A 14,416-nucleotide genomic window follows, 5' to 3' on the forward strand; every position below is an offset into this window, starting at 1 on the left:
ATTCCACAATCATTCAATCAAAGTTTATTTATATAGCACTAAATCACAAGTGTCTCAAAGGGCTGCTCAAGCCACAACGACATCCTCGCTCAGATCCCACATCAGGGCACAATAAACTCTGCAAAGTGTGTGCTTTTACTGCCATCTAGTGTTTACTTTTATGTATGCGTTGTAAAAGGATAAATACACTATATTGCCAAAAGTATTTGGCCACCTGCCTTGACTCACATATGAACTTGAAGTGCCATCTCATTCCTAACCCATAGGGTTCAATATGATGTGGGTCCACCTTTTGCAGCTATTACAGCTTCAACTCTTCTGGGAAGGCTGTTCACAAGGTTGCAGAGTGTGTTTATAGGAATTTTCCACCATTCTTCCAAAAGCATTGGTGAGGTCACACACTGATGTTGGTCGAGAAGGCCTGGCTCTCAGTCTTCGTTCTAATTCATCCCAAAGGTGTTCTGTCAGGACTCTGTGCAGGCCAGTCAAGTTCATCCACACAAGACTCTGTCATCCATGTCTCTATGGACCTTGCTTTGTGCACTGATGCACAGTCATGTTGGAAGAGGAAGGGGCCCGCTCCAAACTGTTCCCACAAGGTTGGGAGCATGGAATTGTCCAAAATTTGTTGGTATCCTGGAGCATTCAAAGTTCCTTTCACTGGAACTAAGGGGCCAAGCCCAACTCATGAAAAACAACCCCACACCATAATTCCTCCAAGTGATTAGGACACCTGATTCTGATCATTTGGATGAGTGGCCAAATACTTTTGGCAATATAGTGTATGTGTGTGCTATAGAAGTACAAGTCGAAAGTTATTTGAGTGGTAAATACATGTTTTATGTTCTCTATGAGAACTATATTGTGTTATTATGTATTTTGAAACTATATTTTCTATTTTGTACAGTTCTCACGTCATTAAATGCCTCTTTATAAGGATCATTTGGTTTGGTATTAGATGGGAGGCAGTAGCAAGTACAGGAATTTGACAATAAGCTCTGCAAAGTATGTGCTTTTACTGCCATCTAGTGTCTACTTTCAGGTAAAAGGATAAATAAACTTGCTGCAATATGAAACTAGTATTCGATGTATGGGGTTAAATCACCAAAATGATTCCCGAGCGTGGCCACCGCTGCTGCTCACTGCTCCCCACACCTCCCAGGGTGTGAACATGTGTCAAATGCAGAGGGTATTTTCACCACACCTAGTGTGTGTGTGTGACTATCAGTGGTACTTTGTAACTTTTTTTAAAAATTTATTTCAAGGAATAGAAGTCAGTTCAGACGTCAACAGCACAACACACACAACAAAGTGTCAATCGCAGACTTTAAAGGTTTTATTTTGATTGGATTGACGTATTCATAATCAATAAACCATATGCCAGATTATAGTATAGGTGCTCATTGACATCAGAAGCACAGAAAACACAGAAGGAGAATATCGGGTTAAAAATAAAATAATATGTATAAAACTAGATGAGGCAATTCCTGAAGGAATTGTGTGTGAATGCTCCAATGCTGAAGATGAACCTGAAATCCTGGAATTTTTTTTTATAATTATTGACGTAGAGCACAAAATTCCTGAACAGGCCGAATATTTTGGAGTTGACCACAGAACTTTCCTCCAGAAGGTCTTATCCTTGTCCATGTGATGTCAGATGAAACAAAAATTGAGCTGTTTGGCCACAATACCCAGCAATATGTTTGGAGGAGAAAAGGTGATGCCTTTAATCCCAGGAAACCATGTCTACCGTCAAGCATGGTGGTGGTAGTATTATGCACTGGGCCTGTTTTGCTGCCAATTGAACTGGTGCTTAACAGAGAGTAAATGGGACAATAAAAAAGGAGGATTATCTCCAAATTCTTCAGGACAACCTAAAATCATCAGCCCGGAGGTTGGGTCTTGGGCGCAGTTGGGTGTTCCAACAGGACAATGACCCCAGACACACGTCAAAAGTGGTAAAGGAATGGCTAAATCAGGCTGGAATTAAGGTTTTAGAAAGGCCTTCCCAAAGTCCTGACTTAAACGTGTAGACAATGCTGAAGAAACAAGTCCATGTCAGAAAACCAACACATTTAGCTGAACTGCACCAATTTTGTCAAGAGGAGTGGTCAAAAATTCAAGCAGAAGCTTGTGGATGGCTACCAAAAGCGCCTTATTGCAGTGAAACTTGCCAAGGGACATGTAACCAAATATTAACATTGCTGTATGTTTACTTTTGACCCAGCAGATTTGGTCACATTTTCAGTAGACCCATAATAAATTCATAAAAGAACCAAACTTCATGAATGTTTTTGTGACCAACAAGTATGTACTCCAATCACTCTATCACAAAAAAATAAGAGTTGTAGAAATTATTGGAAACTCAAGACAGCCATGACATTATGTTCTTTACAAGTGTATGTAAACTTTTGACCACGTCTATACATCTTTGGCCTTTGAGGGTTCGATGAACGTCACAAAGTTTCTCACTTTCCTGCTCCCAACCGAAAAATCAGCTGACAAGCGATCTAAAAAGTGAATTAAAAATGTTTTTTTTTTAATTTAGTTACTAATTATTTTTGATTATTTTTTTAATGTATTCCTATAATAGAAAAAGTAATGGCTAGAGATGTCCGATAATGGCTTTTTTTGCCGATATCCGATATTGTCCAACTCTTAATTACTGATTCCGATATCAACTGATACCGATATATACAGTCGTGGAATTAACACATTATTATGCCTACTTTTGTTGTGATGCCCCGCGTGATGCATTAAACAATGTAACTTTACCATGAATTGATTAACGTGGACCCCGACTTAAACAAGTTGAAAAACTTATTGGGGTGTTACCATTTAGTGGTCAATTGTACGGAATGTGTACTGTACTGTGCAATCTACGTATACAAGTTTCAATCAATCAATCAAAAACAAGGTTTTCCAAAATAAGAGAACAACTTCAACTCCAGTTATGGAAAAAAGTGCCCACATGGCACTGCCATATTTATCATTGAAGTCACAAAGTGCATTTTTTTTTAACACGCCTCAAAACAGCAGCTTGGAATTTGTGACATGCTCTCCCTGAGATAATCCTGATACCCACTACAACTATGGGAAATACTATACTTTGACTTTCACAAAGTGCATTATTTTTAATTTAAAAAGTAATTCATTTTACTTTTTGAAACCGATACCGATAATTTCCGATATTACATTTTAAAGCATTTATCGGCCGATAATGGCGCTTTACCAGACTGCTAAGGGAGAAGTTCTGCCCCAAAGAAGACGGAAGTAGCGTCGGCAGAGATGAGATGTTTCAGTGTTGAAGTCACCCTCAGCTTGCTCTGAGCGTCCAATTCAAACGACGCCGCGGTGTAAACGGTTTCATACCAATTCTTGGTGCTGCAGCTTAATGTGTGCTTCGTTGACAGCAGAGGCATGTCCTCTTTATAACTGGTCCTGAAAATGTACACAATGTTTTCCAGGCGCAAGGGGCAAGTGTCGTATTTGAAGTCATCCGGGATCCAGTAGGTGACCTGCAGGAAGACCCTGTACAGTCCGGTCCTGGGCACCACCAGGCTGCCGTCGGAGTAGGAGAAGCCCCCGTGAAGGTGAGCGTTGTGGTGCTCAGTCCCCCACCGCAGATATTGGCCATCTGTTCTATTGCCTTCCGGAGCTGAGGAGAGAAAACAATATTTAGCTTACGTCACGAGATCGCACAAATTAGGGATGAAACTATTGCCGTCAGACGTCGTGAGTGGAAATTTGTCGCCGTCTTGTAGAGAGTGTGAGTAAATCAGGTCAATGACCATGAATTGTGGTTATAAGTGACTACAGCACATTATTTACTCATAGGACCCAATCATAACAAACTTCCATGGACACGGCGCAAAAAAAAAAAAAAATGCAACCAACACAAAAAGTCAACAAATAACACAACCTGCTCACTAAACTTTGTATATATTATAAATAAATAAAAATGTCCAATCACCATAAAAAAAAAAGTCTAAATTACACCCATTACAAAGCATGATGGGAAAATTCAAAACACTCTCCACACCTATCCATGTTTGCTGCATTTTAGCTGCTTGATATTTCTGATTGATTACAAAACTTTAAGGAAGTCGTCATAAAAGTAAACAAGGTCGGAGTTGAACTTTCACATACTCTTAATATGTAAATATATTAATTATATATCCATTATATTATTATAATATGAACACATATATATGTGTAGGCTATACATATATATATATATATATATATATATATATATATATATATATATATATATATATATATATATATATATATATATATATATATATATATATATATATATATATATATATATACATATACTGTATATATATATATATATATATACATATACTGTATATTTATACATATACTGTATATATATATACAGTATATGTGTGTATATATACACACACATACACTGTGTATACATATATATACTGTACATATATGTATACATATACATATACTGAATGTATGTATGTATATGTATGTATACCGCATATATATATATATATATATATATGTATACATATACATATACTGTATGTATGTGTGTATATGTATGTATACCGCATATATATATATATATATATATATATATATATATATATATATATATATATATATATATATATATATATATATATATATATACACATATATATATATAAACATATATATATATATATATATAAACATATATATATATATATATAAACATATATACATATATACACACATGTATATAGTGTATATATACATATACTGTATGTATATGTATATATATATATACACATATACTGTATGTATATATGTATGTATACCGCATATATATATATATATATATATATATATATATATATATATATATATATATATATATGTATGTGTGGGAAAAAAAATCACAAGACTATTTCATCTCTACAGGCCTGTTTCATGAGGGGGGGTACCCTCAATCATCAGGAGATTTTAATGGGAGCATTCGCATACCATGGTTTATATAGGGCACAGAGTGGGTGGGTACAGGCTGGCCTAAGGGCGTGGTGATTGGCTCATGTGTTACCTAGGAGGTGTTTCCGTCTATGGCGGCATGCTGTTACAATTTCGCTGCGCTTGTTGAGGGATGACAGGTCTGGACGGTAAATAATAAACAGTTTCTCTTTCAAGCATAGGTTGCATCTTTTATTACCACTATTGTAAGGTGTGCTGGATGCAAGAATTTGCCATGTTATTGAATATTCAACATTATTGTCTTTGAGGTCCCAAATGTGTTTGCTGAGTTCTGTGGTATTTCGCAGGTTTTTGTTCCTGAAAGAAGCCTTGTGGTTGTTCCATCTGGTTTTGAATTCTCCCTCGGTTAATCCTACATATGTGTCGGATGTGTTAATGTCCTTGCGTATTACCTTAGATTGGTAGACAACTGATGTTTGTAAGCACCCCCCGTTGAGAGGGCAATCAGGTTTCTTTCGACAGTTACAGCCTTTGGAGTCGCTCTGTCTGGGGGCCGACGGCTCATTTGCAATTGTTTTGTTGTGGTTTGAGATGATTTGTCGTATATTGTTCATGCAGCTGTAGCTCAATTTAATGTTGTTCTTGTTGAATACTTTTCTTAGGGTGTTGTCTTTGGGAAAGTGTTTGTCAATCAGATTGAGGAATTTGTGTCCAGTGTTAGTTGAGACGTTTTTGCTGTATGGGGGGTTGTACCAGATGATGTCCTTTCGTTTTCTGTTCTTTTTTGGCTGGTTTCCTGGCGTGGGTTCATAGGTGAGGGTGAAATTGTATCCGCTTTCATCAAGGGCTTTTTGGTACGGGGGGGGGGGTTGCTTGGTCAAATTCAGCTTTGCTAGATGACAGCATCGATAGCCTTTTATTGATTCCGGTAGGTATTCTTTTCGTGGTGGTGGGTGGGTGGTTGCTGTCATGGTGCACGTATTGGAGTGTTGTGTTGGGTTTCGTGAATGGTTGGTAGCTGTTATTTCTCAGGTTGAAAGTGACGTCAAGGAAGTTGACGGTTTGCTTGTTGGCTTCAATCGTGATCCTTAGGCCGTTCTCTTTGAATATTTGGCATATGCGCTTCTTGGTATTCTCGCTGCTCCTTGGCGAGGCGCGACACACTGCCAGTCCATCATCACGGTAAATACTAAGGTTCAGATTGAGGCTAGCGAGCTGGGAGAGGAGGAAACTCCCAACGAGTTCACACGTTTCTGCTCCGTCAAAACTTCCCATAGTGACGTCAAATGTTGCATTGTTCTTTTTTTGCCATGGTGTACTGTTGTGGATGAGAATGGAGTTTTTTGCGTGGATGATGATGTTTCTTTCGTTGCCTGTGATTGAGTCGTAGTCTGAGGCGAAGTCTAGTGCTTGAGTCAGTAGGTCTTGCGTGATGGAAGGGTAAAATTCCTCGATATCAAAGGAGATAAAGTTGTGCTGTTGTTTGTCTTGGATGTTGTTGAACCATTTGATTACTGCTGCTGTATTTCTCCATTGGTTGAGTGGTGTTTTGTCCTTGATTTTTGTGTTGACTCTGTCCAGCATTATTTTGCTGATTTTTTGATTATTGCGCTCTACTACGGTATCGAGCACTATTTTTTGGATAACCTTATTAAGATATATATATATATATATATATATATATATATATATATATATATATATATATATATATATATATATATCAACACCAGTGACGTGCGGTGAGGTTCATGACTGGTGAGGCACTGACTTCATCACAGTCAGATTTACAAACATATGAACCCTAAAGAGTATCTTATTCACCATTTGATTGGCAGCAGTTAACGGGTTATGTTTAAAAGCTCATACCAGCATTCTTCTCTGCTTGGCACTCAGCATCAAGGGTTGGAATTGGGGGTTAAATCACCAACAATTATTCCCGGGCGCGGCGCCGCTGCTGCCCACTGCTCCCCTCACATCCCAGGGGGTGATCAAGGGATGGGTCAAATGCAGAGGACAAATTTCACCACACCTAGTGTGTGTGTGACAATCATTGGTACTTTAACTTAACTTTAACTTTACACATACAAACTAGCACACGAAAAAAGCACATTTAATAAAAAAAACGTTATTATGGTCTTACCTTTACTTATAAGTGCGGGAACAGTGGTGTTGGTGTTGGAGGAGTTGTGAATGAATGAAATATGAAATCTGTGCTGCAGTCTGCAAGTGTACCTAATGTTGTGTCCCTGCAGTCGTTCACGGCTCCTCCGGCGCGAGCAATGTTGTTTTTGCACTTTTTGGCTTCTTGTTAAGTGACTTTTTTTGGGTGGATTCGGTCTTGCACGTGGAGGGTTTGGGTGTGGGCTTTGGTTGGTGTGGCGCTCCCGTCGGGGGGTGCAGTCTGCGGCGAAGGTGCCTTAACCGGCACCAGGAGGCGGGGTTACGCGAGCCTCAGCCAGTGCGTCTTCGCAGCAGTTTTATGATTGCTCAGCACAAGAAATACTTTACACACATACAGTTGTTGACAAAATACACTGTACATTATGTACCTCAGCTAACTAAACTATGGAAATGTATAATATAGTTCATATAGCAATACGGTCTCACTGCACAGCAGGCCAGCAGTTAGCCGAGTGCGCAATCCATGGTGAGGCACAATTAAGTGACGTGCCTCAACTGGCTGCTGATCACCGCACCGTCTCTTCTCAGTATTTGAACGGCAAATGTGAAAATTCAGCGATTTTGAATAAAAATAATCTAAAACAATCATAAAAAGGGACGGCGTGGCGCAGTGGAAGAGTGGCTGTGCGCGACCCGAGGGTCCCTGGTTCAATCCCCACCTAGTACCAACCTCGTCATGTCCGTTGTGTCCTGAGCAAGACACTTCACCCTTGCTCCTGATGGGTGCTGGTTAGCGCCTTGCATGGCAGCTCCCTCCATCAGTGTGTGAATGTGTGTGTGAATGGGTAAATGTGGAAGTAGTGTCAAAGCGCTTTGAGTACCTTGAAGGTAGAAAAGCGCTATACAAGTACAACCCATTTATCATTATTTATTTATTTAAAACTGGTGAAGTTAAATGGAAAATAACTTTAGAGTATAATCACTGGATACATATAACAATTTAATTAATTTTTTTTCTTTTTACATTTTTTTTCTTTCCATGATGGCAGGTGAGGCCCCGCCTCACCTGCCTCTAGTGACCGCACGTCACTGATCAACACATATACATATATACACACATGTATATATACATATACTATACATATACATGTGTATATATGTATATATGTTGATATATATGATATACATACATATATACATACAGTATATTTATATGTATACATATGTATACATATATATATATATATGTATATATATATATATATATATATATATATATATATATATATATATATATATATATATATATATATATATATATGATGTATACATGTACGTAGTACATATACACAGGCCTTCAGGGATGAAATAGCCTCTGTGTTTTTTTTCCCTGACCTAAGGAATATTCCACTGTACTCCGGTATTGAGCCCTGTTTAACGGATAAACCACACTAACGTTGACTACATATATATATTTATATATATACACACATATATATATGTATATACTGTATATACACACACACACATTATGTTACTTAACATGCAGTCAGCTTTTTTTTAGCTCAATGTGGCCCCCAAGTCAAACGTTTGCACGACTGTGACGCACATTACTCGTTAGTTACTAATGGTAACAGCGGTACTAACGCCGTTATCCGGAACCCTGCAGACATGAGTTTCTACCTGTGAGCAAGGCACTTGGATTCTTGTCTTCATTCTTCTGCTGTTGTCTACTGTGGTCTGTCAAAGAGAGTTGGAGAGTTTCACACACGAAACGTGACTTTTACACCAAAAGAAAAGGAATATTTACCTGGTGAACGTCTCCCATCATGCTTTGCAGACTGTAAAGCAAACCATTAAAGCAACATTAAGAAGTGTTTCAGAATAAAAGACAAACATTTAAACATTGATTTTCTACCGCTTATCTTGATTAAGGACTTTGGTCGAAAAGTGAGGTCCATCGAGTGGTGATGTGCGGATCGATACTGAAATATCGATGCCGCCGATACAATAACTTTTTGCTCTAATATCAATTCTCAAGTCAAAATATTGATACTTTTGTTACTTTGGTTATTTGAGATAATATATACCATCAACAGGAACACAATGTAATGTAACTAAAACATTGAGATCTTGTCAAAATTAAACACGATTGGTGGTAACTACTTTTTCTTCCCCCTAGATAAGTATGTAATGTGCAGGGGCACACTGTACTGTGCTCATTCATTCACTTTATTATTTGTTTATTTAAGAAAATGACTGGCAATTAAAATGAGTCACTGGGTACAGTATTAAAAAACAGAACGCGTATGTATATTTTTATTGTAGGTTATTTGGAAACACTCCATACGGAGTTGGATATGAATAAAATAACGGCATCATTTGTTTTGCCCTGTGATTTTATGTCATTTGAAGATGATGAACACTTGAAATACTCTACTTTTAATATTTTACCAGACGCATTATGTAAAAGTACAAATAATTATTTTTTTTTAAATTTAAAAAACACATTTTCTTATTTTTTTTTTAACTTGGACTTTCCGTGGGCTGGATTTTGGACGCTTGCGGTCCGTTTCCGTAGTTTGGGGACCTTTGTTCTATAGCGTTTCTGCTTGAAACTCTTCACTCCAACGTTTGTAAGTTTTACAATATAACTAAAACAACTCATACTTGTAATGTGGATAGGAGTGTTTTCAAGTATAATTGTACAGTATGTGATGTTGTAAAGTAATGAAACTAACATCGTTGGCATTCGCTAATATGCTAACACTTTTACAGGTGTCTGTGTTAGTATTATTAACCTACAACCGCATTCTTTTTGTATTGTTTCAGTTTCACAAATTCCTCAGTAAATTCACCAAATGTACTTCCTCTTTTGTGCCTTTAACCGGGAGTATACCGTCCATAGCGTTTCTGCTCGAAAGGATTCTTCATTCATCACTCCAAGCAACGTTTGTAAGTTTTACAATATAACTAAAACTATTCTAATAGCCGGCGTCGTTAGCATTAGTTAATATGCTAACACATTTACAAGTGTTTGCGTTAGTATTATTACGTTAAAATGGCATTCTTTTTGTATCATTACAGTTTTGTAAATTCACCAAAATGTCACCGTGGAGTTATTGAGTCTGTTTAGCCAATTGGAGAGCTAGCTTCCGCTGCTAGTTAGTCCATGATGATGACTTCTGTTTTGTTTGATCAGCCGTTTTACTGCCATGTTACAGACACCGTTTGGAAACGATTAAGGTATGTAAATAAACATTTACAGAATCTTTTTGTGTAAATAACTCATTTCACAACGTATACCGTATATATCTGCGACATATAGTCAGTCGGGTGCGGCTAATATATGGACAAATACTTTTTTTCTTCTAAATTTAGTGGGTGTGGCTTATACCTTGGTGCGCTTTATAGACCAGAAAATAGAGTACTTTAAAATAAGCTTGTGGGTCCATGACCATGACCTCTGTTTTGTTTGATTGGCCGTTTTACTGCCGTGTCACAGACACTGTTTGGAAACGATTAAGGTATGTAATAAACATTTACAGAATCTTTTTGTGTAAATAACTAATTTCACAACGTATATATCTTCGACTTATAGTCAGCCGGGTGCGGCTAATATATGGACAAATCCTTTTTTTCTTCTAAAATTTAGTGGGTGTGGCTTATACGTTGGTGTGCTTTATAGACCAGAAAATAGAGTACTTTAAAATAAGCTCGTGGGTCCAAGACCATGACTTCTGTTTTGTTTGATCGGCCGTTTTACTGCCGTGTTACAGACACCGTTTGGAAACGATTAAGGTATGTAAATAAACATTTACAGAATCTTTTTGTGTAAATAACTCATTTCACAACGTATATATCTTCGACTTATAGTCAGTCGGGTGAGGCTAATATATGGACAAATCCTTTTTTTCTTCTAAAATTTAGTGGGTGTGGCTTATACGTTGGTGCGCTTTATAGACCAGAAAATAGAGTACTTTAAAATAAGCTCGTGGGTCCATGACCATGACTTCTGTTTTGTTTGATCGGCCGTTTTACAGACACCGTTTGGAAACGTTTAAGGTATGTAAATAAACATTTACAAAATCCTTCATGTGCGGCTTATTGTCCGGTGCGGCTAATACACGGAACCATATTTGTTTATTTTTATAATCTGGTGGGTGCAAATTTAATACTAGTGTGCTTTATAAAATGAAAATGAAAATGAAACCCACAATAATCGCAGTGAATAACTTGCGTGCACGATTTAAAGTAACTTTAAAATCTATTTTTCAGGAGTTTTATCCAAAGTATTTGAAAGTGAAATTTGCCTCTAAATTGCCCGAGTAATCGGGATTAATTTGATAATGTTTTGTCATTCATTTTGGCAGCCTTAGCTTGCTCATTGCAGCTGAGTGACAGTCAGCCAGCATAAGAAAATGAATGCCTCCAAGCTTGATGACTCTTACCTGGGTGTCAGGTGACGAGGGGTCGGCCCCTCTCAGAGCAAGCGCCACCAAGAGAACCCCTGCTGAGCTCAGCAGAAACACGGCCAGGAAGACCAGAGCGCAGCCTACTCGTGCCCTTGGTAGAGTTTTGCGCCAGGACTTAAAAGAGGTGTTGTGTAGCGACGTGTTGTCCTCCATGCTGCTCCTGCGGCTCTCTCTCCAGCAACTCCCAGACAAACTCTCCATTTATCATTTTTATTTCGCCCACGTCGAGCTCTTATGGGCATGACTTCCTCGTGTGGGTGTATTACGCACTGACTTGTAGTTGACTCACACAATAGGCAGGCACAATAGGTGTACTACTGCAAGTACTACTACGGCAACAAAAGCATCTGCACGGTAATTAACCTTCACAGGAAGTGAAACTTCCCTTGATCGGTCTGAAGTTGGCCTCTCCTTCCTTGCAAAACACGGACCAATGGAACAAATTCAATTGTGTCCTCAAAATTGTACACACAATACCCCATATTGACAATGTGTTTGTTTTTCTTTGTATGTTTTTTTTCCATCCATCCATTTTCTACCGCGTGTCCGTTACGGGGTCGCGGGGGTGCTGGAGCCTAACCCAGCTGCACTCTTTAATTTTGCAAATTTTATGAAAATAAAAAACTACAAAAATCTCATGCACATAAGTATTAACAGACTTTGTTGATGCACCTTTGGCTGCAATTACAGCCTTGAGTCTTTTTGAATACGATGCCACAAGCTTGGCATGCCTATTTATTTTTTTGGTGTGTAAACTTTTGTGTAAAGTATGTCAACGGTGCATATATCTATATATATATATATATATATATATATATATCCATCCATCCATTTTTTACCGCTTGTCCCTTTCGGGGTCGCGGGGGGTTCTGGAGCCTATTTCAGCTGCATTCGGGCGGTAGGCGGGGTACACCCTGGACAAGTCGCCACCTCATCGCAGGTATATATATATATATGTATATATATATGTGTGTGTGTGTGTGTTTTTATTTGAGCATTGCATAATAATAAGAAAAAAATAAATATGACTTATTTTAAACATTTTTATGACTGAGACATCCATCTATCCATTTCCTACAGCTTGTCCCTTTTGGGGTCGTGGGGGGTTCTGGAGCCTATCTCAGCTGCATTCGGGCGGTAGGCGGGGTACACCCTGGACAAGTTGCCACCTCATCGCAGGTATATATATATATATACATATATGTGTGTATATATATATATATATATATATATATATATATATATATATATATATATATATATATATATATATATATACAGTATATGGTAAATGGGTTATACTTGTATAGCGCTTTTCTACCTTTTTTAAGGAACTCAAAGCGCTTTGACACTATTTCCACATTCCACATGTGTGTTTGTGTGTGTGTGTGTGTTTTTATTTGAGCATTGCATAATAATAAGAAACAATTAAATATGACTTATTTTAAACATTTTTATGACTGAGACATCTACACCTTATTCCAAAATGGAACAAATTCAATTGTGTCCTCAAAATTCTACACACAATACCCCCATAATGACAATGTGATTTTTTTTTTTTATTTTGCAAATTTTACAAAAATAAAAAACTACAAAAATTTCATGCATATAAGTATTAACAGCCTTTGCTCAATGCTTTGTTCATGCACATTTTGGTTGCAATTAAAACCCATAAGTCTTTTTGAATACGATGCCACAAGCTTGGCTCACCTATTTTTGTAAAAATGTTTGTGTAAAGTATGTCAACTGTGCATATATATATATATATATATATATATATATATATATATATATATATATATATATATATATATATATATATATGTGTGTGTGTGTGTGTGTGTGTGTGTGTGTTTGTGTGTGTGTGTGTTTGTTTTTATTTGAGCATTGCATAATAAGAAAAAATTAAATATGACTTATTTTAAACATTTTTATGACTGAGACACCTACACCTTATTCCAAAATGGAACAAATTCAATGGTGTCCTCAAAATTCTACACACAATACCCCCCATAATGACAATGTGATTTTTTTTTAAATTTTGCAAAGTTTACAAAAATAAAAAACTACAAAAATTTCATGCATACAAGTATTAACAGCCTTTGCTCAATACTTTCTTCATGCACCTTTTGGTTTCAATTAAAACCCATAAGTCTTTTTGAATACGATGCCACAAGCTTGGCTCACCTATTTTTGTAAAAATGTATAAATAAAGTATGTCAACTGTGCATATATATATATATATACAGGTAAAAGCCAGTAAATTAGAATATTTTTAAAAACTTGATTTATTTCAGTAATTGCATTCAAAAGGTGTAACTTGTACATTATATTTATTCATTGCACACAGACTGATGCATTCAAATGTTTATTTCATTTAATTTTGATGATTTGAAGTGGCAACAAATGAAAATCCAAAATTCCGTGTGTCACAAAATTTGAATATTACTTAAGGCTAATACAAAAAAGGGATTTTTAGAAATGTTGGCCAACTGAAAAGTATGAAAATGAAAAATATGAGCATGTACAATACTCAATACTTGGTTGGAGCTCCTTTTGCCTCAATTACTGCGTTAATGCGGCGTGGCATGGAGTCGATGAGTTTCTGGCACTGCTCAGGTGTTATGAGAGCCCAGGTTGCTCTGATAGTGGCCTTCAACTCTTCTGCGTTTTTGGGTCTGGCATTCTGCATCTTCCTTTTCACAATACCCCACAGATTTTCTATGGGGCTAAGGTCAGGGGAGTTGGCGGGCCAATTTAGAACAGAAATACCATGGTCCGTAAACCAGGCACGGGTAGATTTTGCGCTGTGTGCAGGCGCCAAGTCCTGTTGGAACTTGAAA

At 37.3% G+C, this 14,416-nt stretch overlaps 1 protein-coding gene across 1 annotated transcript; it reads right to left on the bottom strand.

Moving 5' to 3' along the window:
* Positions 1-1,385: 1,385 nt before the first annotated feature.
* On the bottom strand, positions 1,386-11,774 carry LOC133619877 (lymphotoxin-alpha-like). The gene is made up of 4 exons (XM_061981149.1): positions 11,550-11,774; positions 8,909-8,939; positions 8,782-8,838; positions 1,386-3,658 (listed from the first exon to the last, which is right to left on the bottom strand). The coding sequence occupies exons 1-4, from the start codon at positions 11,772-11,774 to the stop codon at positions 3,240-3,242; spliced, it is 732 nt and encodes a 243-aa protein (XP_061837133.1). The 3' UTR covers positions 1,386-3,239.
* Between the last annotated feature and the right edge of the window lie 2,642 nt (positions 11,775-14,416).

The sequence above is a fragment of the Nerophis lumbriciformis genome, linkage group LG20, assembly GCF_033978685.3.
Source record: "Nerophis lumbriciformis linkage group LG20, RoL_Nlum_v2.1, whole genome shotgun sequence".
NCBI lineage: Eukaryota > Metazoa > Chordata > Actinopteri > Syngnathiformes > Syngnathidae > Nerophis > Nerophis lumbriciformis.

Bases quoted from the DNA above. Each gene is read 5' to 3' on its own strand.
- LOC133619877 (XM_061981149.1), bottom strand. From the start codon at position 11,774: ATGGAGAGTTTGTCTGGGAGTTGCTGGAGAGAGAGCCGCAGGAGCAGC. The intron at 8,940-11,549 runs GTAAGAGTCATC...TTTGCTTTACAG, and splicing joins CCTCGTCACCTGACACCCAG to TCTGCAAAGCATGATGGGAG. The intron at 8,839-8,908 runs GTAAATATTCCT...TCTCTTTGACAG, and splicing joins TGATGGGAGACGTTCACCAG to ACCACAGTAGACAACAGCAG.